At 37.8% G+C, this 27,182-nt stretch overlaps 1 protein-coding gene across 1 annotated transcript; it reads right to left on the minus strand.

Moving 5' to 3' along the window:
* Nucleotides 1-19,898: 19,898 nt before the first annotated feature.
* LOC142633540 (putative serine/threonine-protein kinase PBL21) lies at nt 19,899-27,182 on the minus strand. The gene is made up of 6 exons (XM_075807778.1): nt 26,956-27,182; nt 26,073-26,302; nt 25,803-25,953; nt 25,474-25,601; nt 25,241-25,373; nt 19,899-20,547 (listed from the first exon to the last, which is right to left on the minus strand). Exons 1-6 carry the CDS (start codon nt 26,966-26,968, stop codon nt 20,099-20,101), a joined length of 1,104 nt encoding a protein of 367 aa, XP_075663893.1. The 5' UTR covers nt 26,969-27,182; the 3' UTR covers nt 19,899-20,098.

The following is a 27,182-nucleotide window of genomic DNA, read 5'->3' on the forward strand; positions in this document are numbered from 1 at the left end:
TGATAAATTTGCTCATTATAATTTTCAATTAATTGCTATTGTTGGTACATATGTGATTTTGTGTGACTTGTTGTGGTGATAGATATATTGTTAAGGGTGATGGAGATGTACTATTAATATGGTTATTGGAGGTAGATGTATTCTTTTAAGCTCTCATTAACTGGAGTACTACAATGTTCTTATATATTTATTCAGTTTAATTTAAAATATTGCAGACCAATGCTAGAGGAGGAGATCACAATGTAAATAATGACACAAGATGACTATGAGGAGGAAGATGACTCTTAGATGGAGGACGACACTGACTCAAATGATAATTGATCTTCCAATATTTATGCTTTCAAGTTTTGTACAGGATATAATATAGCCTTTGTGTATTATTGAACAACGTGCTATTTTGTAGACCTTTTAATATTTGCATTTTTAATGCACTTATTAGTTTTGAACAATTATGGATTTGTGTTTGTAATTTATATATTAATTATTCCATATACAAAAATATTTGATATTATCAAATAAAATAAAATTATCATAATTTTTTTTTCGACGAAGCTATTTTTTTTTTGCAAATAATGTATGAGTGACGAGAAAAATGGATTTTAGTAACGGCTAAAGTTCGTCAAAAAAAAGTAATTGGTTGCATTGATGTTATATTTTTGATGAAAAATTAGGTATTTACAATGGTTTTTAGTCGTTGAAAAAATACATTAACGATGGTCATTGTTCATCGCAAAAGGTCTTTGGTCGACCAACTTCCTCGTTTGAAGTTCTATTTTAGACGACAAGGCAAGTATTTATGATAATTTTAGTTGTCGAAAAAAATACATTAACGACAGCCTTAGTTCGTCGCAAACTCTATTTGGTCGTCCAACTTCCTCGTATGAAGTTGAATTTGCGACAGCACTTATTAAGTACTTACGACGGAGTTTTGTTGTCGAAAATAAGTGTTAGCGATGGCCTTGTCGGCAATATAGTATTACCGACAAGGCTTTTGCCGACGGACGTCGACGGCTTTTTGCCGTCGGTAATACGAATTTGTGACAGCTTTTTGTGTTTTTGTGACAAACTTTGACCATCGCAAATAAGCTAATTTTTTATAGTGATTGCTGCATCAACAATTTTAAAGTTTGTTATAAAAATATTGTTTATACATATTATTTCTCTTAAATATATTGAATATCAATTATTAAATTTATAAGATAGATACTAATAACAAATTAATAATATTCAACAAAAAAAATGCTAACAATTTATAATAAAAATATAAATCATGAGGAGGAAAGCTAGTAAGCTACTATAATTGTATTAGATAAGAAATATTTTTAAAAAGTAAAAGAAAAAGTAAAAAATGAGTAAATTTTATTGCAAAGATTTGGCTTCGAAATTGTAAAAGTAGACTGCATAAACTATATAAGGCAGGCTTAGCAGCTTTTTGAGCTTATATCACCATACTCATAAACTAATAAGTAGTTTATTCTAGGATTGGCTAGGATTGGGATATGTTGCAAGCCTATTTCACCGTGCAATTTCTATTACATGATTTTTCGCTTTTTTTTTTTTAAATGGGAAATGTTAACAAGTACAGTGCTTGTTAAGATTTTATTTTTTGTGTTTCACTTAAAAAGAGGAAAAAAGTTGTTAAAAAGATTGCTAAAAGAGATTAAAAAAATTGTCAAAAACTAAAAAACTGTCAAAAACTAAAAAAGTTACCAAAAATGTGTTGTTAACGGACACCTTACAGTTTCCATTAACACAACCCTTTTAAAATTATTAACTTTTTTCAACTCTTAACTTTTTTAGCTTTTTTGATTCAATGGTTGTTATTAGAGCATCCGCAACCGGAATTCTAATCCTATTCTATTTTACCATCTCAAAAAGCCACTTTATCATTAATACCATACCATTTTACAATACCTCTAGCAACTTAACTTTTATTTTCATATTCTACTCATTAAAATAATATATCTACACAATAAAATATATTTTTTATTTTTTATTTTTTTCCAATTTTTTCCTCCACCTTCCCTCAACCTCTATCAATGTGCCTCTACTGCCCAGTCACCACCACCGCGCCTCCACCATGCCCACCACGGCCCACTGCCCACCAAAATCCCACCGGAACAAAAACCCATATTAAAAAAAAGAAAAACCAACGTCACAACAGAAACCTAGCAACACTGGACTCGCCAACAAAACCCAGCCTCACAACAGAAACCTAGAAACATTGACCTCGCTGTGACCCACGCCGATCTCCGTGACCCACTTTAGCCATACCCTCAACCCATTTCAACCCACTTCGATCTTTGATCTCTGATCTCCGTGACTTGCAACCCACTTCAGCCATACCCACCTCTTCCTTTAAGCACCGGTCACAGCAAAAAAAAAAAAAAAAAAAAACCACAGAACCCGCCGGATCGCAACTCACCATAAAAAAATGAACCACTATGATGTGTGATGTTGATGTTGGGAGGAGGATGGTGTTTGGGTTTGAAGAGAGGAGAGATCAGATGAGAAAGAGAGAAAGAAGAGAGAGAAGAGAACAAAAATAATGAGGGAGAGGAGAGAGAAAGTTCGGCCATGGGTAGAATTAAATATTATTTTTCTTTTTACAATACTACCACAGTGCAATTCTAAAGGTAGAATTGCACTGTAGCAATATTGCAAATTTTTTTGCAATTCTTGCTTTTTACAACCCTAGCTGTGGGGGTTTGTAGTGCCTTTATTGCTAAATTCATCTTGTATTTGGCATACCCATGCCCGGTTGTGGATGCTCTTAAAAGGTAACTTTTTAACTTTTGATCTGAACTATTAAGAAGATATTACATGGTGAAATAGTTATTAGATCTCAATTCGCCGATTCTAACGTTTTAAATAAAGAACGTGTACAGTACTTTAATTAGTTCCAATAGTTTGCATATATCAACGTACATTTGGAAGCCACAAAAACAGAAAGTTAAAAAAAAATATATATTATATATGTATGAATATAATACGTGTATTGTAAACGTAATTACTCATTATAATATAAAAACTAATTAAATATTATTTAAATGATATTCATCAAAAAAAGGCCTTAGCTCCAAATCTGTTGGTCGAACCCTGACCTCTACACATCACCCCATGACATCCCAACGTGTTGCCCAGCTAGCTTAGGAAGGGAATCTTCTATATTTGGGCAAGACGGCCAAGACCAATGGTGCTTTCACAATTCCAAGTGCCAAAATGCTTAAAGGGAGCTAAGAGACAAAGGTCATTGGAAGCCTTGCCCCGACAAAAGGAAAGTTAGCAGAACCAAGACAATGGCAAAAACGTAACTTCCATCCCTCACCACTAGTATAAAAGGGAGACATGGCACAAGGGCCAAGGCGAAACCATTAAAAGAAGGAGCACAATAGCAAAATACTGTAATAGTTGAGATTTGCTCTTTTTAGAATGTTTTCTTGAGTAAACCTGCCCATATTCTCATAGGCACATCGAACTAATTCTAAATCTCTCAAGATTTATGAGGTTTGAGCTGAAAGCATAAGTCTCTGAAAGTTTGGAGTCCAAGCTCTGGTGGTTCCAGAAAGGTTCCAGAAAGTTTTTTCAAGTGGCCATTAAAAACACTTAATTTAAAAAAAAATATTAATAATAAAACTTGAATATATTAATATCACAAAATAAAAACATATTCAAATACATAAAGTTTTAGAATTTTCTTTCAGAAGTTTTCATATTTTAAAATTGTTGTATGATAGCGGTGCAGTTTTGTTTTGCCCTCCCAAAAAAAATTGTTGTGTGACATGATAGTTTTACTATTAATATTATCAATTACATCTTTTTCAATACACACAACTAAGCAATTATTAAGCTACTGATCTCTTATTCAATTACTAACATATTGTCTAAATAAGTACTAATATAAACAAAATACATTATCTTTTTGAAAAACTATATCACATAAATCCAACAAATTCGGCTAAAGACTAAAGCAAATACTAATAGACTAGATATTTGAAAATTGTGCATTTTTTTATATAAAAAATAGCAATATTAAAATATGCCAGTTGAAACACAATTTTAAAAATTATAATTAAACGTTTGAGAGATTTTAGGCTAATATGTTTGTTTGAGCAATTTTTGAGAAGTGCTATTTTATTAGCATTTTTGCAATACTTTCACAACAAACATAGGTTGTAAGTTTTTGCTGGTTCTAATTTGAACTTACCATTGAAATTATTTTCTATTTATCGATAACAACCTATTGTGAACATAGCATTTCTAGCAATTTTTTTTTCAACATTCAATGGACAAAAATTTTGGAGAGGTTGAATTTTATCTTTAATGGGCTCAATTGTTATTAAGGGTGTTCAAGTGTTTTTTTTTTTTTAGGGTGGTCATTTTTTTTTTCTAGAGTGGTCAAAAGACTCATATTAATTTAAAACTCATAATTTTTTAAGTTATATTAAATAAATAAAAAAATTTCAGGGTGGTCCTATGACCACCCTGATTAACACTTGGTGCCGCTAGTGAATCCAAGGCTTTTTGAATCTCTCTCTCTCTCTCTCTCTCTCTCTCTCTCTCTCTCTCTCTATATATATATATATATATATATATATATATATATATATATATATACACACACACTTGCAACAAGTAGTTAATAGGTTATTACAATAGAAATTGTATATACACAGAAATTTACTTTTTTAACAAGGTAAGTCGAGTCAAATATTAAAATTTTAATTTTATTTTGAACCCACTAAACTTAAACTCATTACTATACTAGATTATATATTCAAGGTTAGTTCATTTTTTTTTTGAACCAATTCACAAATGCCAATAATTATTTTTATACATTAATACACACACACACACACACACATATATATATATATTCAAAAAAATTGAGTCTTATACTCATGATCATGTGCACACAGACTTATTTATTTGCTAAATGAATAAGTATATAAAAAAAAATTTATATATCCTTTCTTTAAGAGATATTTTTTTTTTTTTTGGGTGGAGAAAGAGCCGCGTACATAGTTACATACCATAAAAAACAAAGAAAAATGCAAGGAATGCCCACACATCTATATATATAATAATAGGTACAGCAGAGAGAAAATCCAATTAAATTTCAAATTGGAATTCAATTAAAGTCTAATTTTGCGCCATGTGTCTCATCTAATCTAAATTTTAGAATTTTATGCCAAGTGAGTTAATTTAGTGTAAAAATTGAATTTCAATTAGAATTTAACTTGCGCCACGTATTCCATCTAATCTAAATTTTTAACTTTTTGTGTCAAATTAGTTAATTTAGTGTATGATGATGCGAAGAAAATCAGTAGGCTGGATGCTTCGGACTTGAAAGGACTACTGGTTCTTTCTGCGGCCTGAAGAAAGAAAGAAAAGCAAATCAAAGGCGACCGGGGCTGCCGGCCGAAAGCCCTCCGATGGTGAAGTTAGTTTTTCTCTCCATGTTATGAGTTCCAACTTTTTTGGTGTCAAAATGAACGTACCTTGGCCTTGTCTGAGACAGCCCCTTTTATAGTATTCTTACAGGCGGTTATCAAGATTGGAACTTCTCCTAGATTCGAGGAGAGGTAGGAATCAAGTGTAACTTGCATAACCGTTTGGGAGTTATGCTTCTGTTGCTCAACGGATATCTGGCGGTTATGCGTGGGATAAGGGATTGTCACGCCATGCTCGGAGATTTTCCGAAGTATAGTACCCTCGTCCTGGGACCCCTTGAATGCGTGCTGGTATGCGCAGGGGCAGTTTCGTCTAACCGACGAATTCCTTCAGGACGAGGTTATTGGCGTTCTGGACGAGTGTATCCTTCTGGTGATGCTTACCTCGTCCAGAACTCTTCTTACAAGGACGAGGTAATTCTGGGTAAGTTCCTGAGGGTGTTTACGATGGTAGCCGGGTTATGGACGACCTTTATGGACGACTTGGAGATAGGCTAAATCAGCACCCTATCAGTTGCCCCCTGTTCATAGGTCGTCCAAAACGCTTTGGTTTCTGGACTCGCTTCAATATATTACTCCACGTGTCTCAAGGTAAAGGGTACCCCAATTATGCCACGCGTCATTATTTACTCGGATCAACCGTTGTGTCGATTTGGGTTTTTGAGGAGGCTGCCACGCGGCTCTTCCTGATTGGATATTTCGTTTCAGGCCTTACTTTTCAACGCCTATAAATAGTGGATTTCCTCCCATACCCTCTCCATTTTTCAAATTTCCTTGATTGACATCTCTCGTCTGTTGCCTCGTCTAGGAGTATTCCAGCGTCCCTAGTTTCCGTCGTCTAGAGCCAGGTATTTTCTCTACGCTCGTCTTTAGGTTTCCCTTGCATTTCCACAATGTCCGAGATTTTTTCTTCGTCTAGCAATAGCGTTGATAGGGAGATAGACGAGTATTGCAATACAACCAGCTATAGTGGCTCTAGTAGTGATAGCAGTAGTAGCGGTCATACTTCAGACGAGTATGTTTCTGGGGTTCCTGGGGTTCCCTTAGAAGTTGTCCAGGAAGAGTTTAGGACGAGAGTGTTGTTAGGGTCTAAGGCTGGCCCTTCTAGTGCCTCTTCGCCCATTAAGGGGGACGAAGTTGTTGAGACTGTTTATAGCTGTGCTGTAAGGACTCCGGCCAGGACGGATGAGAGAAAATTAGCATCCCTACGAAGCTGGTACCAAATTCCGGACGAGCTAAATCCCAGATTGGCCGTCCGTAATGAATGGTGTTGCCAACCTCATTTTGGTGTTGGGGTTTATGAAGCCTATCTTCTAGGGGGTCTTAGGCTTCCTCTCAATGCTTTCGCTAGGGAGTTACTTTCTAGGTTAGGTATAGGTTTGTGTCAACTAAATCCTACTGCATGGAGGCTAGTTGTTTCTATGCAAGTTTTGTGGAGAGAGGTTTTTGAAGGGGATCGTCCTCTCACCGTGGACGAGTTCCTTTTTTGCTATAAACCCTCTGAAATTAGTCAATCTCGTGGCTTTTATCAGTTCACGGCCAGGAGAAAGGACTATAGGATAATAAAATCTTTGGTTACCTCAGATAGGAGTTGGAAGACGGAGTTTTTCTTCGTCTCAGGTCCTTGGGCAGGACGTCCTGCTGAGGTGGGCAGGGATTCGTTTCCCCCATATACAGGAGAATTAGGGAACCTTCGTCCTGAAGGTATGCTTACCACTACCGTAGCACTACCTTTATTATATATCTTTCTGAGCTAATATCCTCGTCCTTATTGCAGGTGTTAGGAGGCCGTTGTTGAGCAAATTCCATCTAGGACGCGTCCAGAAAGCTCGTCTTCATCCAGAGAGGGACTTCCACTCTTTGGTCACTTTGCAGCGTCTTGCGACTTGGGGACTTGGCCCCGAGCCCTCTCCTAAAGCCTTAGCCCACGAAATTACAGTCCGTCGACGTGAGTTCTCGTCTTGCACTTCTTTTTCCTTTTTTTTTTTTATTATTTATTTTAGGGATGGCTACAATGAAGGAAAATAAAGACAAGGGAGTCGTAGACGAGCGTCCTAAGCAAGACACCGAGATTAGGGCTCGTCCTGCTGCTGGCGACAAGAGGAGCCTGTCAAAGGCCATCAATCTTGAAAACCTCCCCAGTCGGAGGGCCAAGCACAGGAAGTCGTCTAAGTCTGGGGTCGTCTCTCCTGCTGTCCCTGTTCCTCCTTCTCAACCACCGTCCGTCCAGATCTTCGACGTGGAGTCGTCTGAGCCTGCTCCCACTCCACTGTCCAAGACCAGCGTTCCTGCCTCGTCCCAACCTCCCGTTGATGTTGTGCCTAACCTTCTTGAGAGTGAGGGCTTGGCTTGGGAGAGGTTCCAACAGGCAGTGTCTGACGAGGACGTGGCTGCATGCTACAACATGTCCTTGAAAGATTTTGAGCACTCGGGTGTCCACGATCTTTTCAAGGTAACTGATACAAATTTGTTCCCGTCGTTAGCTTTTTATGCTTGTTTACTTTGCTTGATACAAAAATTCTTATTTGTTTGTGCAGGCCATGTCCAAGTTTATAGCTGCGTCCAGGCAGGCATGCGAGTTGGACAGGACGAGGCTGCTGTTGGAGAGGAGGATCAAGGAAGTCAAGGATGAGTGCAAGAGCTGGGCTGAGATGGCTGCTGAGGCTAAGGACGCGGCCAAGGATTTGCTAAACCTCGTCGAGGAATTAAAGGCTAATGTAGTGGAAAAGGACTCTCGTCTTGACCACTTTCAGAAGAAGACCGACGAGCTAAGCAATTCCCTTGTGAGGGCTAAGGACGAGGCCGTGGAGGAGTTCAGGGCTTCGAAGCAGTTTACGGACCTTCTGGACGCCAACTATGCGGCTGGATTTGAAGACTTTTGCATGGAGGCGAAAGAAAAGTTTCCAGAAGTTGATTTCAGTCCTATCGTCCTTCAACTTGGAGGTGCTGCAAGTTCTTTTCTTCAGACTAGCTCTGAAGATGTCAATGTTGAAGACGATGCCTCTACTCAGCCTGCTGAAGACGACCCTAATGCCTGATGCCTGTTGTTTGAAAATTTTCATCATTTGTTCAAGTGTTTTCTTCCTGTCTTTTTTTTTTTTTTTTTTAAAATGTATAAGAGTACATTTGTTTCGTCCTGAGTACTTTTGACGGCTTTATAAACAATGCCTTTCAAGGCTTACTTCTCAAGGGTTTTTGGACGGTGGTCGTTCACCCTTTTATTGTTTAATGAATGTTTATTTTCAGTTATCATTATTGTTGTTCCATGGACGAGTGTGTGTATTATTATTTTTATTCAATTGCCTTTTAAGCAATGTTGCCCAGTGTTGGGTGATTGTTCACACGATGCCCTTATGGACGATTAGCTTAGGACGATCATGACCGTCTCGACCATATGCTCGTCGTTAGAACGCAGGTGTTAATGCCTACTTCCCTTCTTAGACGAGTAAGCCCTAGCTAAGGAAAACTTGGACAAGCATGCCTTAGCATTGTTGCTTTATCCTCATTCTTTTCTAAGGAAAGCCTGGACGAGCATGCCTTTGCATTTTTTTTTTCTTTGCTTTATCCTCATTCTTTTCTAAGGAAAGCCTGGACGAGCATGCCTTTGCATTTTTTTTCTTTGCTTTATCCTCATTCTTTTCTAAGGAAAGCCTGGACGAGCATGTCTTAGCATTTTTTTCTTTGCTTTATCCTCGTTTTAAAGGAAAGCTTGGACGAGGTAGTCTTCGTCCAGAGATTTTAATTGCCTAAGGCTTTTGCCTCGTCCGTGGGTATTATCAGGGAAACTGGAATTCAAACATATAAGAAAACCATATTATTACATGAACATTGTTCACAAACTTGGCGCATGCTTATAAGCTAGTGCCTTATTAAGATAAGTACATAGCATCGTCTTTCATAAGCTAGTTTGTAGGTAGTGCAAAAGTTCGAGAACTAGTGCACTTTTATTCATAACACACCATAACGGTAGTAAAAGCAAAAGCAAGTATAGGTAAACACGCAAATCACAACTGTAATTTTGCCACTGACTTCCCTCGTCCTTGCTCATCACTGATAGTACCTTCACAAATGTTCCATGTTCCAAGGATGTTCTAACTTCCGCCCATCCAGGGCTTCCAGGTAGTAGGATCCCTGCCTTTTGCAGTTGATTACCCTGTAGGGTCCTTCCCAATTGGGTCCCAGTTTTCCATGAGCTGGGTTCCTGGTCGCCAAGGAGACCCTTTTGAGGACAAGGTCCCCGACACTGAACCGTCTGGGTTTTACCATGGCGTCATGCTGTCTGGCCATGAGATTTTTGTACCTTGCCGTCCTTTGCTCCGCATCCATTCTTACCTCATCAATAAGATCGAGGTCAAGGCGAAGCTGTTCCCCGTTGTCTTTCTCCTGGTACTTCATCACTCGGTGACTCGCCATATGGACCTCCGCTGGTATAACAGCTTCACTCTTATAGGCTAGTTTAAAAGGGGTTTCTCCTGTCGGAGTTCATGTAGTCGTCCTATAGGCCCAAAGAACACTTGGCAGCTCGTCTGGCCATATCCCTTTTGCCCCTTCAAGCCGAGTCTTGATGATTTTTAGCAGGGATCGGTTTGCTATTTCTGCTTGCCCATTTGCCTGCGGATGGGAGGGTGAAGAATAGTGATTCTTGATGCCAAAATGATTGCAGAAGTCCCTGAAGGGTGCGTTGTCAAATTGACGTCCATTGTCAGATACTAATACCCTGGGTACTCCGAACCTGCATAGGATATTCTTCCATACAAAATTCTTCACGTTCTGCTGAGTGATTGCTGCAAGAGGCTCGGCTTCTACCCACTTGGTAAAGTAATCTATCCCTACCACCAAAAACTTCATTTGTCGGACTCCTATGGGAAAAGGACCCAGGATATCCACCCCCACCGTGCGAAGGGCCATGGGCCGTCATCGGGGTCCGATACTCGACGGCCGCTCGGGCACATTGCTATAACGCTGGCATTGGTCACATACCTTGACATAGGCTTTAGCGTCTGCCTGCATTGTTGGCCAATAGTAGCCGGCACGGACGATCTTATGGACAAGGGACCTTGCCCCTGAGTGATTTCCACACGATCCTTCATGAACTTCCCTCAGAACATAGTTTGACTCGTCAGGAGCCAGGCATCTTAAGTAGGGTTGGGAAAAGCCTCGCTTGTACAACACCTTATTTATGAGGACATACTTAGCCGACCTGACCCTTAACTTTCTCGTTTCATCCTTGTCTTCTGGAAGCCTCCCATCTTTGAGGTAGATTATTATCGGATTCATCCAATTTTCTCCTCCTCCTATCTGCTGTATGTCAGGGATGTCTATGCTCGGCATGTACTGGATGTCGCGGAACTCGTCTACGACCCCTGCCGAGGCGGCTTTTGCCAAGGCGTCTGCTTCAGCATTCTCCTCCCTGGGAAGTTGAATAAAACTTATGGCTGAAAATTTCCGGGCAAGGCATTTCACTTTGTTGAGGTACTTCTTCATTCGATCCTCTTTGACATCACACATCCCATTTACTTGGTTAATGACTAGTTGAGAGTCTCCTCTGATTGTTAACGATTCCGCCCCTAAGGACTTGGCCAATTCCAACCCCTTGAGTAGAGCTTCGTATTCAGCCTCGTTGTTGGTAGTTGGATATTGCAGACGGACCGCATACTCCAACTTGTCGCCTTCAGGGGACTTCAGTACAATTCCAATCCCTCCTGCATACAGTGTGGACGATCCGTCCACATTAACCACCCACATTTCATTTCCTTCGTCCTTGTTCAGGTCGTCCTGACTGGGGGTGAATTCTGCAATGAAATCTACCAACGCCTGCGCTTTTATCACGCTCCTCGGGAGGTACCTGACATCAAACTCGCTAAGCTCAACGGCCCACTGTACCAGCCGTCCAGCAGCTTCCAACTTGCTCATCGCCTTTTTTATGGGATGGTCTGTCAAGACGTTGATGACATGTGCCTGAAAATAATGTCTTAGCTTCCTGGAAGCCGTGATTAGTGCGAAGGCTAGTTTCTCCATCATCGGGTATCGTCCTTCTGCCCCTCTCATCGCGTGGCTTGTGTAATAGACCGGCTTCTGGATTCTCCCATCTTCTCTGACTAACGCTGAGCTTACTGCGTGTGGGGACACTGCCAAGTACAAGTACAACTCTTCCCCAGGTACAGACGGACTCAACAGTGGTGCAGTCATCAGATATGTCTTCAAGTCTTGGAAGGCCTTCTGACACTCGTCCGTCCATTCAAAAGCCTTCCTAAGGATTTTAAAGAATGGTAAGTATTTGTCAGTAGCTTTCAATACGAACCTGTTGAGGGCGGCGACTCGTCCAGTAAGAGACTGGACTTCCTTGATATTTTTCGGTGGCTCCATGTTTAGTATCGCCTGGATTTTATCCGGATTCGCCTCAATTCCTCTGTGCGACACCATAAACCCCAAGAATTTACCCGATGAAACCCCGAAAGCACACTTGCTCGGATTTAGTTTCATGTGGTACCGTCGCAATGTATCAAAAGTTTCTTGAAGGTTGTCAAGATGTTTATCCTCGTCCTGGCTCTTCACCAGCATGTCGTCCACATAAAGGTCGTCCATAAAGGTCGCCCCCGCGTTCTTCAAACCGAAAGGCATAACCTTGTAGCAATACAACCCTTGGCTCGTGACAAATGAGGTCTTCTCCTGATCCGCTTCATTCATCTGAATCTGGTTATACCCCGAGAAAGCGTCCATAAAGCTAAGTATTCTGTGACCTACCGTCGAGTCCACTAACTGGTCAATGCGCGGCAATGGGTAGCTATCCTTGGGGCAAGCTTTGTTTAGATCAGTGAAGTCCACGCACATCCGCCACTTGCCATTGGCTTTCTTGACCATGACTACGTTCGCCAACCAGTCTGGGTAATGAACTTCTCAGATAAACTTCGCGGCGACCAACTTCTGCACCTCTTCCTTAATGGCATTGTCTCGCTCAGGAGCAAAAACTCTTCTCTTCTGACGCACTGGTTTCAAATAGGGGCACACGTTCTGGCTATGGGTAATGACGCTTGGATCGATGCCAGGCATGTCCTCATGACTCCATGCAAAGACATCGAGGTTTTTCTTCAGAAACCGAATCAAAGCGTGTTGTGCCCCCTCTTCCATGCTCGCCCCAACTCTGGTAGACTTCTCGGGCTGGTTATCGTCCAAAGGGACGTCTTCCAGTGCTTCAGTGGGCTCAGCCACAACCCTCCTTCCGTCTATACTCATCGCCTGCATGTGCTCGTCCATGGCCAGCATAGCTAAGTAGCATTCCCTGGCAGCCAACTGGTCTCCTTGTACCTGGCCTACTCCGTGCTCGGTCGGGAATTTGATGGACAGGTGGTAGGTAGAGGTTACCGCTTTCCAGCTGTTCAAAGTTGGCCTTCCAATAATCGCATTGTATGACGATGCACAATCAACAACAAGGAAATTCACCTCCTTGGCTATCTGCTGCGGATATGTTCCGACGACCACTGGCAACGTGATGGTGCCTACAGGTTGCACCTTCATTCCTCCGAATCCTACCAACGGCGAGTTCACTAGTCGAAGCTGATCTCGTCCTACTCTCATTTGTTGGAATGCGGGGTAGTAAAGAATGTCTGCAGAGTTGCCATTGTCTATCAGTACCCTCCTGGTCGTGTAGTCAGAGATGAGTAGGGTGATGACTATCGCGTCATCGTGTGGGTGGTGAATTCGTCCTACCTCCTCGTCCGTGAAAGTAATGTACCGCCGGTCCACTTCCCTCGTCCTTGAAGGTCGTCCAGACTGTTGGATGTTCTGCACCACCTTCAGGTATGTCTTTCTTGACCTAGACGACTGCGCCGTCGAGCTTCCTCCTATAATTACCCTTATTTCTCCTAGTGGGGGGCGTGATGATTCTTCCACCTTGGCCTTCATTTTCTCATCTCTCTGGTCTCGTCCAAGGAAGTTCCTCAATTTCCCCTGTCTAATAAGATTTTCTATCTGCTGCTTTAAGTCAAAGCACTCGTCTGTATCATGTCCATGGTCCCTGTGAAAACGGCAGTACTTGCTCCTATTACGCTTGTTGGGGTCCCCCTTCAATTTGTCCGGCCACTTCAAGGACGGATCATCCTTGATCTGCATAAGAACCTGCTCTAACGGCATAGTCAAGGGCGTATATTGCTGATTCCTCGTGGAGGAACTGGCCTTCTTACCATCCTTATCTTTTCTCTCGTCTACTCGAACTTTCTTTGGACGAGGTCCCTGGTCCGGATAGCGAAGGTGGCCCATTTCCGAGCGCTCTGCCCTTTTTCTTTTCTTGGCTATGATAGCGTCTTCAGCATTCATAAAATTCTGGGCTGAATGGACAAGCTCAGCCATAGTCTGTGGTTCCTGCTCGTAGAGCTTATGAATGAACAAGTCAGAATTAACCCCATTGTGGAAAGCAGCCAGCAATAACTTGTCATCCATCTCGTCCACCGTTAAGGCTTCTCTGTTAAACTGGGTGATAAAAGACCGCAAACTCTCATTGTCCCCTTGCTCTATGGTCAGCAGGCTAGAGGAGGAACGCTTGTGATGCTGTCCTCCAATGAAGTTGTTGACAAACAGCTTACTTAGTTCTTCAAATGATCCCACTGAGTTTGGGGGAATCTTGCTGAACCACACTCGCGCTGGTCCCTTGAGTGTGGTGGGAAAAGCTCTGCACATGATCTCGTCTGGGACCCCCTGTAGGTGCATGGTTGTCTTGAAAGTTGCAATGTGATCGCAAGGGTCACGATTTCCATCGTACGAGTCTAGAGAAGGCATTTTGAACTTCGGGGGTAGAGGGTGACTGTTGATGGAAGCTGTGAAAGGGGAGTCCGTTCGGTGGACCATATCATCTACTGGGTTTGCTCGCCTCATATTTTCCCTCATTTCCTCCATGGCTTTTCTCATCTGGTCCATTTCTTTTTCCAAGTGTGGCACCCTTCTTGAAGCAGTACCCCTTGTTTGATCTTCGGACTCTACATTTTCCCCTCCTCCTTCCTGACTTGGGGCCCTTCCCTCCGTATGTCCTTGACGCCTCCTGAGGTTGATCTCCTTATTCAACTCCTGGTTCTAACGCGTCGCCCAGTTCTGCCATAGCGGCAGCCATGGATTGTATGTGCTGAATAGAAGGCGGTTGCATTACAGGCGCTGATCTGCGATCGCGAAGGGGATTGCTGGAGGCATCCCTACTCTCCTGATGGCCTGGGCTGGTAGCCCTTGATCTTGTTCGAACCATTCAGCCTTTTGTCTGGGATAGAATAACAGTTTTCCCACAGACGGCGCCAACTGATGATGCGAAGAAAATCAGTAGGCTGGATGCTTCGGACTTGAAAGGACTACTGGTTCTTTCTGCGGCCTGAAGAAAGAAAGAAAAGCAAATCAAAGGCGACCGGGGCTGCCGGCCGAAAGCCCTCCGATGGTGAAGTTAGTTTTTCTCTCCATGTTATGAGTTCCAACTTTTTTGGTGTCAAAATGAACGTACCTTGGCCTTGTCTGAGACAGCCCCTTTTATAGTGTTCTTACAGGCGGTTATCAAGATTGGAACTTCTCCTAGATTCGAGGAGAGGTAGGAATCAAGTGTAACTTGCATAACCGTTTGGGAGTTATGCTTCTGTTGCTCAACGGATACCTGGCGGTTATGCGTGGGATAAGGGATTGTCACGCCATGCTCGGAGATTTTCCTAAGTATGGTACCCTCGTCCTGGCCGAAGTATAGTACCCTCGTCCTGGGACCCCTTGAATGCGTGCTGGTATGCGCAGGGGCAGTTTCGTCTAACCGACGAATTCCTTCAGGACGACGTTATTGGCGTTCTGGACGAGTGTATCCTTCTGGTGATGCTTACCTTGTCCAGAACTCTTCTTACAAGGACGAGGTAATTCTGGGTAAGTTCCTGAGGGTGTTTACGATGGTAGCCGGGTTATGGACGACCTTTATGGACGACTTGGAGATAGGCTAAATCAGCACCCTATCAGTGTAGAAAACGAGGAGTCTAATATAATAAACCATAAAAAACATAATCATATAACTAAAAAAAATTCAAATTTATAAGTCATATATATATATATATATATATATAATAATAATAATAATAATAATAAGTAAAACTGAAAGAAAATCCAATTAGATTTAGGTCTTTTAGTTAGATACATGTGTAATGTATGTCCTTAACTTTTAAGGACTGTAAAATTAATCACATAGCCTTGCTTTTTTTTATCAAAGTTTTAACACTTAATCAAAAATAAGTGAAAATTCAAAATTCAGTGCCTTCGATCAGTCGAAAGGAATTCTCAATCGATCGAAACTCGCAAAACTGAATTTTTTCAGAATTTTCAGGTAACCGTTTTTGACATCTTCATTGTTCTTCCATCAAAAACACTTTTGATTAAATTAAAGGTTTTTAAGATCAAGAACCATAATAATGCTAAACACTTTGAAAACATAATCCTAATCTCATTAGGAATAAATTTCATTAAACTAGCATTAATATATATATATAAAACCTTCAGATTGTTAAAATCCTTGGTGTACAACATGAAAGATGGCCAATACGTTGAAATTAAATTCAAGCCATGCAATCAAAATTCAAGCCATGCATTAAACTCCAAGCCATGAAACAAAGACTAAGCCATCCAAGAATACACCATTTACATACTTGATAGTTATTGAAAGTAAATTCAATAACCATATCTTCCAGGACATTAAGATCTATTGGTTTGGCATGGTTCCAATAAAGGCACGGCTTCACACAAATAACTACCCTTGTAATGGTAGTTACACAAATAACTACCTGTGCCTTTATTGTAATGGTCAAGAGAAATTCTTTTCACATCAATGCAATCCGTACATAACATAACAATCAATATATCGAGGCAATGTATCAATACATTAACACTCAATTATATTCATCTATTAATGGTTATTGAATCAATGACCAATCCGTAAACATGCAGAACAATATATCACATATATTGATCAATGTACACAAGTTTTATGGAACAATATCTTTATACAAAAATTTGAAAACACAAAGATAACGGTTTTTTGAAATTTTAAAATTCAATCACACGCTATAAAATCATGATATGAAAACTTGGCTCTGATACCAATTGTTGGAAAAACTGGTTTTGTATCTCATACAAAACACATAGCAGAAGCAACAAACAAGGATCTATTTTATTCATGATTGATAATGTGCACTATGTAAATTTCAGAATTTAAAAACAAGATAGCGTACCTTGGTGTGGTGAAATTCAAAACCAAAGATTGAAGTACTCGGGAATACTTTTAATCTTCACTCCAATTCCACTTTATGCCCAAGATGTGTGGTCTCTCAATCAGTTTTCAAAATGGAGAATGAAAGTGTATCTCACTCTCACATACACACTATTTCTTATTATCACTAATAAAAATTCTGTATGTTTCTCCCTTTATAACTAACTGATTATCTAATTGGGCTGGCCTATTGGGCCTTTCTAATTGGGCTTTAGTGTGTGGCTTGGAGTGGGACCAAAAGGGACAAATAAGACACTAGCTCCAATAGGCCTTGGGTTTTTCCGTCAACTCTTGACAAGTCTAAAGTTACCCTTAATTATATTTAATATCACTATATAAATATAATTGCACTCTAGCCCTTATTAATAAATTATATCCCAAGACTTTATTATACATGCAACCCCTTCATTAAAATATTTGTAGTAATACAAAGTCATGAATATAGACTGCCACTTTGAAGATTACTACATCTTAATCATTGGGTACCCGATTTAATCCTTTATGTTATTCATCATATATTTATGAAATCTAATTTCATAAATATATATTTTAGTAACTTCTTACTAAAGTGGTTAGGCCCAACACTCTGAATAACTAAACCCATTAAACTTATCTCAAGGGAATATTTTATATCTCCGTTAAGAGATTATGAATTCCATCTTGAAAATATATGTTCCATAAACACTAAATGCGGCTGCCCAACATACTGAGGTTTTGATCGTAACTAATAGATCTCACTCCTAATATATCAAAGCAACTTACATCTCATGATCAGGTCCATTATTCTCTCAGGATTTAAAGTTGATGTAAATAGAAGTCGTGAGATTTATTATTCATTTGACAGTCGTTATGAAAATAATAAATCTCACAGCGATCCAGTTCAATATGTTTTAACTCTTAAAACATATCAACATACTAACTAGAAGTCTCCACTTCCATGATCAAGACAAATCATCTTAGTTGATATGTTATAGTCTTTGCAGATGAAACGCCTAATTTCATCACCAACTACGAACTACATTTTGAGTTACAAGGAACTTGTGATTTACATCTTCTGTGACTAAATCACATAAATCACATACAATGCATCTCATGGACTATGATAATGTCTCATTAGTTCATTTATAGATAGTCTCATATAATTAAACAATTTAATTATTTATGACATACCAATAAATTGGATTTTAGGGCATAAACCCCAACACTGACTTGATTACTCATATGCATATTAAATTATTTATTAGATGAATGAATACTCATTCATATTGGTAGTATCTGAGAAGAGCACTAAAGATTCATAATCATATCACTTAACTTTTTAATATTGTTATTGTTGATGTAATGCTACTTTAAAGTAGTGAGAATGAGAATTTGAATTGCGCATGATGATCTATAGAACAGATGGGGTTTGATGGAAGGTTGAATAATCAAAACACTTTAAAATGCATATCATTTATGCCAATGGTGTGAGACCACTCCATAAACATTTTCATGCATGATAGCTTAGTGATTGACCTTGTGTGGATAGTAGAAAAGATTCACGTCTAAGATAGATGTGAAAGCATTTTTTTTAACTCTTTGCTTTCTCTTTGCCCATTAAATAATAAGTTTAGGGATATATTTAAAAAAAATATATTAAATTCTTATTTTGCAAATTTTAATATTGAAGTTAGATAGAAGAGCTGCACTTATCAAGTTAAAAAAAGGACCAAGTTTTTACATTTCATGTTAAGTGTGTGCTCAATGCTTGATATATTCTTTTTCTTATTTGACATGGCAATGCTTTAGATGATGATTTGCAAACCACATGCTCGTATCTTTTGATTTTCATGATGGATTGATAAACTGTATGTAATTTAAATTTTTTGGTGTTATCTTTAATGTGACTTACTAATTTCAATTGTGGATTAGTGAAACTAAATAATATGATCTTTATTCTATTAAGTGGACATTTTCATGTGGAGGTCTTTGTTACTGTCAAGGAAGTTAAAAAGTTATTTTCTTTTTCAAGGCATATAAGTTGCACTTTTGATGTTATATTATTGCAATTTAAATGTGGAAATTGTTAATATAAACCTTGATTTATTTGTTCAAATATGCATTTTATTTATTAGTGCTTAATAAAGAAAAAATATATGTATTATATATTAAAATAAATTTCCTGAACTTTCCCGTGCATAGCATGGGTTAGTGACTAGTAAATAAGATAAAAACAAAAAAAGAGGTGAAAAACATATAAGGTAAAAACTCTCTACTAGATATTAGATGGAAAAAGTTTCCCTCCAAACTAGTTTGGAGAAAAATATTTCAAACTTCTCTTATATTTTTTTATTAAATGTGAATTTCAAAAAAAAAAAAAAAAAGTAACTGTTGGATTGCATGTTCTTATTATATCCTTCATGCTTGCAAAATTTCAAGAAAATAAAAAGTCAATAACAATGTCATCAATCACATGTTTACAAGTTTTTGTAGTCTAAAATTATACATGGAAAATAAGTTTATCGATTGAATAGTGAATAACATCCGATTTAAATTAAATTTAACATGCATGTTAAGAATATAAAAAACTTGTAATCCAACAATTATATTTCAAAATTCATGTCTGATAACATAATATAGGAGGGGTTTGAAGGATTTCTCTCCAAACGAGTTTAGAGAGAGACATTGTCCAACTTGGGATATTTTTTTTTTTTTTTTTTTTTTTTTAATAGGAAATGAGGGTAATTTTTTTTAGAAGGTGGGGTAGTTTTTTTCTTTTTGATAGAAATTGAGACAGGTTTTTTTTTTTTTTTTTGGATAAACATTGGTTTGCAACTTTGTATCTTTTTCCTCCCAAGTACTTTAAAAAAAAACCCATGTAACATTAAATAAATAAAAGTATGTATTTTTTTAGAACTTAGGATAGTGTCTTTTTTTTTTTTTTTAATGAAACCTAGGTGGTTTTTTTTAGAAGGCCCTCAGTAATTCGTAAGTAAAAAATGTAATAACTCACTTAATTGCAATGAAGTAATTTCCAAAAAAAAACTTTACTACAATGAAGTAATTTCTCACTACTGTTTTAAATATTTTAATAGTAATAAAGGAATGAGAGTAATACATCTACCATGTTAGAGATAAAAATTGTGATTTTTTTTTTCTCGATCACTGCTGCATTACTGTTTGTAAACAATCAATTATTCTTAGAGTTGTAAGGTTAAAAATAAATCAATGAATTATTGTAAAGATACATAATAAATAAGATACGGGTAAATATAATAAATAAGGGGCATTACAAAGAATAAACTTCCATGGTGATAATTCACACCTACAAACAACCCCGTGTTTGGTTCATTAGATGAAAGAGAAATCCTTCATGGGTCCACAAACATTTATTTTCTCTTTACCTCTTCTTCCTAACCAAACAAGGGAAATGAAAACATCCTCTTTCTCTCTTGACTGAAGAAGAGAAAACATCATCAGCATCCCACTTATCTAATAAACCTTTCAGTACTGTTCCACCAAAACCCCCAGTGAAAAAATGTAAACCCTCCATGAACTGAACAATTTGTGACATCGTGGGGCGTATCTCATGATAGACCACGCAACGAAATATCAACTTTGTAATTGCTACTCCATCAAAAACATGAAATCCAGGTTCTCTCTTCAGGCTCTCATGCACAAGTGGACAGTCAACTGGTTGGAAGCCAGAATGCTTGTATTTTGTCCAAGCCCATAACTCAGGTAGTTCATCATCATATTTCCACTTCTCCCCACCGAAGGCATGCTTACATATGAGTTCAAGAAGTACAATAGCAAATGAAAACTGATCTGCTCTCGGCCCCCAATCTCCTGTTACAAATGTTTTTGGTAAGTACTATACTAAAATTAACAGAGTTGGGGGGGGGGGGGGGGGGGGGAGAACAATCGGAATGCCAAAAGACTAATGGGTCCATGCTATTATACTACTGTAAAACATAACAGGCAGAAACATTTAAGCAGTCTAGGTTTAATCAAACAACAAACAGGGACAATATCAAGGAGGAAAGCCTAGGAGGTTTGGCATGTGTATTCAGATTATAATCAACATTGTCATGTGCACAGATTCTGTTAGATTATAGTGACCAGGAATAATGCATATTTCTTCCAAATATCAACACAACCAAAAGAGGCAATGCCTGAAGGTTGTGAGTTCTCTAAAATCTTATATAAGGTTCACAATAGCTTCCCCCCTTCTTTTTCTGCTTCTCTTGTAGTGATGGTTAGCAGAAACAACTCCGAAATAAATACAAATAAAAATAAAAAAGAAGAAAGAAAGGCTGCAACTTCTAACAAATTATACTTTTTGATTAAAATGAATTATAGGGTTTGTCAGAGAAACAGAACTGAAAGACTTAGCCACTTAGGTGAAGAAATTTTTGCAACTTAGCAACTTAAATGCCCATTAACTTGAACTTTAGGGAGGGTGGCAACTTTAAGCACTTATGCACATTACCCAAAATTCTTTTTTGACCTCTTATTATTTATTTGTATTGCTCAGTTATATAAGCACCCAGTAGGTATTGAAACCACAACCTAACCCTCAACCAGTGTTTATTGGACTGAAAACACTTTCGGCTTAAGCAGCTATATGGGACTACTGCCAAAAACAAGGCAGGGGCAATTTGCTTTGGGCATTAACACTGAGGACAGTTAGTTTGACAATCATTTCACAGTGAACATATACATACACAATGTAGAGTTGTGGCTCTATCCTAAGTTCAGACCACTGCAATACATCAAAACTGGAACTCAACCATCATTCACAACAAATTCAAGCCACCCTTTTGGTTTGGCCATATAAAAATGGCATTATGATTCTAACTCTCAATTATGCCTAAAACAACTTGTAAAAATGTGAAAATCAAAATGGACACAAATTAAGAAGCTCTTAACAATGCTGATAAAAGCAATCTACTACTGCGCACATATGTGCTCCAAATGACCTGCAAGTGCCCTTACAACTCCTGGGGGAAACGATACACTAAATGCAATTGGATCAAATGCAGTAGTTATGACTAAAATAACTACGATTAATTATCATGTCTTTACTCTTTAGGCTTTAATTAGTCTTGGTCAGATTCACATGGTTTTAATTAATTCTCAAGTGTCAGGGACAGTTCTATAATTTTCTGGCTTCTGGACATAGGCTGTACTAATTGTCCATTGGGTCTTATTGTGGTTATCTATGAATTTAATTCTAGTTTAGGCCTAGTAGTAAAAACCCAAGAGTCCGAATCTTATTATGGTTTCAGGAAGTCCAAGTTCTACAAGCTATAGAGGTTAGCCACCTACTAGTAAATAAATTCATTAAAAATCAAAATAAGAAGTGCACTGCCCAAGTACAGTGGCTGTACAAGCAGCAATGCAAAACATAAAGAACTAGAGTAAAAATAAAATTAAAGATATACAGAAACTAATGAAAGTTCTAGGAAACCAGAAAAACTAGAAATCCTTCTGCAGAAAACATATAAGTAACAGACACTCAAACAAAGTCTTCAAAAACTAGTATTTCAACTTAACCACGATGAAATCAGCTCACTTGAAACACATACCGTTCTGCTCTCTCCCAATGCATCACATAAGACACAACAGAACAACATGCTACATCATCCCAAATCCTTTCTCACCAGGCAACTCCTCTTTCCATGCTAACAACATATCTCACATTGAAATGGGTATCAGCCAAGAGACCAAATAAAGAAAGAAAGATTAAAAACAAAAACAAAAAAACAAAACCATGCCAATAAATCCGTAAATAACAATAAGTTTATGAACAATCAACAAATTTTTCCCTTGAGAATCACATATGGTGTGATGCCAAGGAACCTAGATGTGATGCTTAGGTATGTTTAGCTTCTATTTTTCCACTGAAATTAATTACATCTATTCAACATTAACAACCAGGTCTTAGTCCCACAATTTTGGGATCCGTTATGGACCATCAACAAAAAAATCAAAGTTGACCATGTTAAAATTATGGTTAAGTGATTCAATTTACTATATCCTAATAGTTTAAGCTTTTGGGACAATTGGTAATTTAACATAATATTAGAGCAAGAGACCCTGAATTTGATCCCTGTCTTCACCTTACATTCCATTTAAAATGTTAAATTCCCACATGTTAGGCCCCCACTTATTAAGGGGAAGTTTAGGCCCACATGTAATGGGGGAGTATTAGAATCCTAGGTAAGTGACACCTAATAGCTTAAGCTTTGGTGAAAATCGTTAATTTAACCGACCACATGTATTCTTTTTTGCTATTTTGTTATATCCCAAAGTGATACTCTATGTTACTTCTATAATTGACATGTCCCTTTGTACTACTTCCATTAACATTATTTATGGTCTTCCTCTTCTTTTTTTGCATTTCCTCAACTTGAATCAACTCTCTATTTCTCTTTGGGGCATTGATTGCTCTCCTCTAAATAATATCAAAGCATCTCAAACGACTTTGCCCCATCCTTTCATCAATAGGGGCTATCCCTATCTTTAAACAAATTTCCTCATTTTAAATCCTATCTTTTCTTATATTTCCACTTATAAACATTCTCATTTCAGCTACACACATTTTATCAATTTTTTGCTTCATAACAGCCAAACATTCAGAACCATAGACACTAATTGGTCTCATTGTAGCCTTAGAAAATTTTCAATTTAACTTAATAGGTATTCAAGATCGTAGAATAGTCCTAATGCACTCCTCCACTACATCCACTTTGCGCTTAAACTCCACGTACTATGTTTTAGTTTTGTCTTACTTAACTAAAAGCATTTAGATCTTAAGAGTAAGGGGTTTATGGTTAGTGCTTATTACCATCTTCTAGCTGGCCATAGTATGCAATTTTTCCTTGGAAGAGCATTTGGAAGTAGAAAATTCATTCTAGAGTGGCTTTCTTTGTATGGACTGTTGCCTTAGAGAAATGTTTGACAATTGACAATTTATGGAAAAGAAAGGTATGCATTTTGGTGCTATATGTGCAAGTGTAACAGTGAAACTGTTGACCATCTATCCCTTCATTGTCCAGTTGCTTTGGAATTGTGCGATATGGTTTTTGGTTTATTTGGAGTTTGTTGGGTTATGCCAATGCCTATTGCTGAGCTTCTTGCTTGCTGGCAAGGTCGATTTGGTCGCCATCGTAATGGATATATATAGATTGTTGTTCCTCATTGTTTGATGTGGTGTATTTGGAAGGAAAGAAATAGTAGTTGTTTGAAGATAATGAGTGTTCTATGCTTGATCTCTAGCTTTTATTTTTTAAAACCTTATTGGACTGGTTCTTGTTTTTTTTTTTTTTTTTTTTTTTTTGAGAAAGTTATTGGACTGGTTCTCAATGTGGAGAAACCAACCTTTTTCTTCAATTTTGGGTTTACTTGATTTATGTAATTTTTGTATTTGATATGTACACCCCTATAAACTCCCTATGTACTTGGATGTCTCTTTTTTTTTTTATATTAATAAATCTTTATTACTAATCAAAAAAAAAAAAAAAAATCTTAAAGTGTCTCACCAAATTACTAACTTGGCATTAACTCCACGTCTAGTTTCATCTACTAAAATTATATCATCTACAGAAGGCATAACTAGAAACTTTTTCTTGAATCAATTTAGTGAGCTCATTAATAGTAATTGCAAAGATAGATGGACTTAATGTTGATTGTTGATGCAAAGATATATGGAATTAATAGGAAACTCAATATTGATGCCTTCACTTATTCTTACACTAGTTACAGATTTGTCATTACATATCCTTAGTCAACTTAATAAACTAAGAAGTCATCAGTGTTTCAGTTTCAGCACCAAAATTTGACTAAAAGGACCTGATAGGCTGATACTGCTATAGGGATTTAGGTTAAAACGTTATAGTCAGTGAGGTAAAGATTGTTTTTTGGTAGTAATTAGGTGTTAGAAAATTGAGAAATTCATACTAGAATTTCTCAGGGCATCTTACTTTGGCGCTTAGACGTTAAAGTGAAAGAGCTTATAGGTAGAGAACAATTAGAGTTGCTTAATAACAACTTGAAGCTGAAGAACAACTTGAAGCTGTAAAACAGCAAATAGGAAGTAAAGAGGTGAAGGAAAACAGAATAAACTAGGGTTCTTAGGCATCAAACCTAATGGGGGGATACATCATGCGCCAAAATTTTAATAGCACCATACCACAACATGAGCATCACACAAAGCCAGAATATTGTAACTTCATTCATCCCACTCCAGATAAGACAATGTGTCATTCATTTCAAGTTAAAAGCATGGCACCTAGTAAACAAGGAACCCAAGCAAACTTGCCAATCAAGTTCAACATCTATGATGGTTGACCAAGGCTTATTATAACTAGATCCACTACAACAGAAACCAAATGGAAGACCATTCACAAGATAGCAGCAGTAAAAAATTCTAGCCAAACAAAAACGTCCACAACCAGAATGCAAGGAATTAATGCCTCAACAACAACATGCACACCGCTTTAAATACTGAAATACATTAATACACAAATGGAGATACCTGTCTTGAAAAAACTGTTGTCTAAATAGGGAATATCTGCGATTAACATGACTTCCTGGTTCAGAAGATGCTGCTTTTCACCAAGAACTCCACCAGTTAGCATAAAAAAGTCGAATAGCACTGGATTGAAATCCTGTGAAACAATGAAGATCAAATCACACCAAATTTTAGAATCCTTTTGCTCATAAAACAAAAGTGAGTCTATTGAAAGCATGAAGAAAACCAAAGATGACCTGATCAAGCATTATAAGAGCAGGGTGAACAAAGTGAAGTGAGTAAGGGGGATTCTGACAATGCAAATGTGCAAGCACACGTGCAATCGCAGATGCCACCTGCATTCTTTGTTTCCAAGTTAAATCATCTGCAAATGCAATTAAAGCACTTTTCGTTTAGTCTTTTCGATGGAAATGGGCATCAATGGTTAAAGTTCATACGTTATGTAATGCATGAATCAGATGAACAAACAGCTAAAATGTCACAATAGACAAAGATTAATATATATATATGTGTGTGTGTGTGTGTGTATTATAATGCATAGACAACACCAAAGTGGTGATCTTACCTTTGTCAGTGAGGTTGATAAGAGTATCCTTTGATCTAAGATCATAGACAACACCAAAGTGGTGATCTTCAACTTCACAGCAATATCCAATCAATTTTACCAAATTTGGGTGATTTACAACATCTGGATGTGTCAGAAAAATGCATTCACTCTGCAACAACAAAGATGAAGCAAATCAATTTTATTTACTGTAGTTCTTCTTTTGAACATAACATGTAGTAGCGGCAGTAAATAATAAATGAAAGAAACGTGCGTAATGTATATACATACCTCCAGTCTGGTAAGTCCATAATTAGCATCATATTTGGCAATTCTTCCAACATCAGGGTAAAGCCATATCTTGACTGTAACTTCTTGACCTTGCTGAGTTTTTCCCCTATAGACTTTCCCGAAATTTATCGTTCCAATAAAGTTTTCTTCGCTAAAGGAGTTGGTTAGAAGTTCCAAATCCCTCCAGCAATATTTTTTTGGTTTGACACAATCAGCAGAAAAATCCATCTCTGCATAATTTTTTTAATCCAATGTTAATGACTTAATTAAGAGTACAATTTTACAGACTTACAGTATGATTATAATCCTAAGACACAGCTAAAAGGAATAATATGTCAACTTGCTATGATTATTATAATATCTTTATATATATTAAGAAAATTTAGAAAGTTAATTATGATTTCAAAATATAACAAAAATACCTTAATCTAATTAGATAATCCCTATTCTTAAAATGTGTTTGGATCCACGTTTTACTGCTGCGTTTTAAGTCTGCTATGTTTTCAGTTTTTTTTTTTTTTTTTTCCAGCGCGTGAACAGTAACAAATACTATTCATGTCCATGGAGTTACGGTACAAAACCAGAGGTACTATTTATGCACTGTTCACGCACAGAGATACTATTTATGCACTATTCACGCACAGTTTATAAAACCAGCAAGTACTTTTTCAAAATAAAATTAAAAATGAATCCACAATACTATTCACACGTTTAAAAATTATTTTGTTACAGTGTTATTAGTTTTCAACAATAAATTCTATCCAAACATACCTTTTGCATCTATATATTGCAAACCTACGAAGGCAAAACCCACCAGGCCACCACCACTACAAAGCATGTTCAAATAAAAACCCTGAAATAACCAGCAAATTTAGTGACATACCTGGAACGGGCATTCACGCGTGAGCGACGATACAACGTTTGTGGGAAAACTGTTACGGAGAGAATCTATATTCGCCGTATCAGAGAGAGCTCTTCAGATAAAAAATAAAATAAATGTCGAATTACTTATTATACTTATATGGTCTTCGTTAGACACGGGAGTTGTTTTCCGTTTTGGATTGGGTAAATAGCAAAGAAACGTGACCAAATAAAGCCGGGAGTTCCAAA

The sequence above is a fragment of the Castanea sativa genome, chromosome 5, assembly GCF_040712315.1.
Source record: "Castanea sativa cultivar Marrone di Chiusa Pesio chromosome 5, ASM4071231v1".
NCBI classification, from domain to species: Eukaryota; Viridiplantae; Streptophyta; class Magnoliopsida; order Fagales; family Fagaceae; genus Castanea; species Castanea sativa.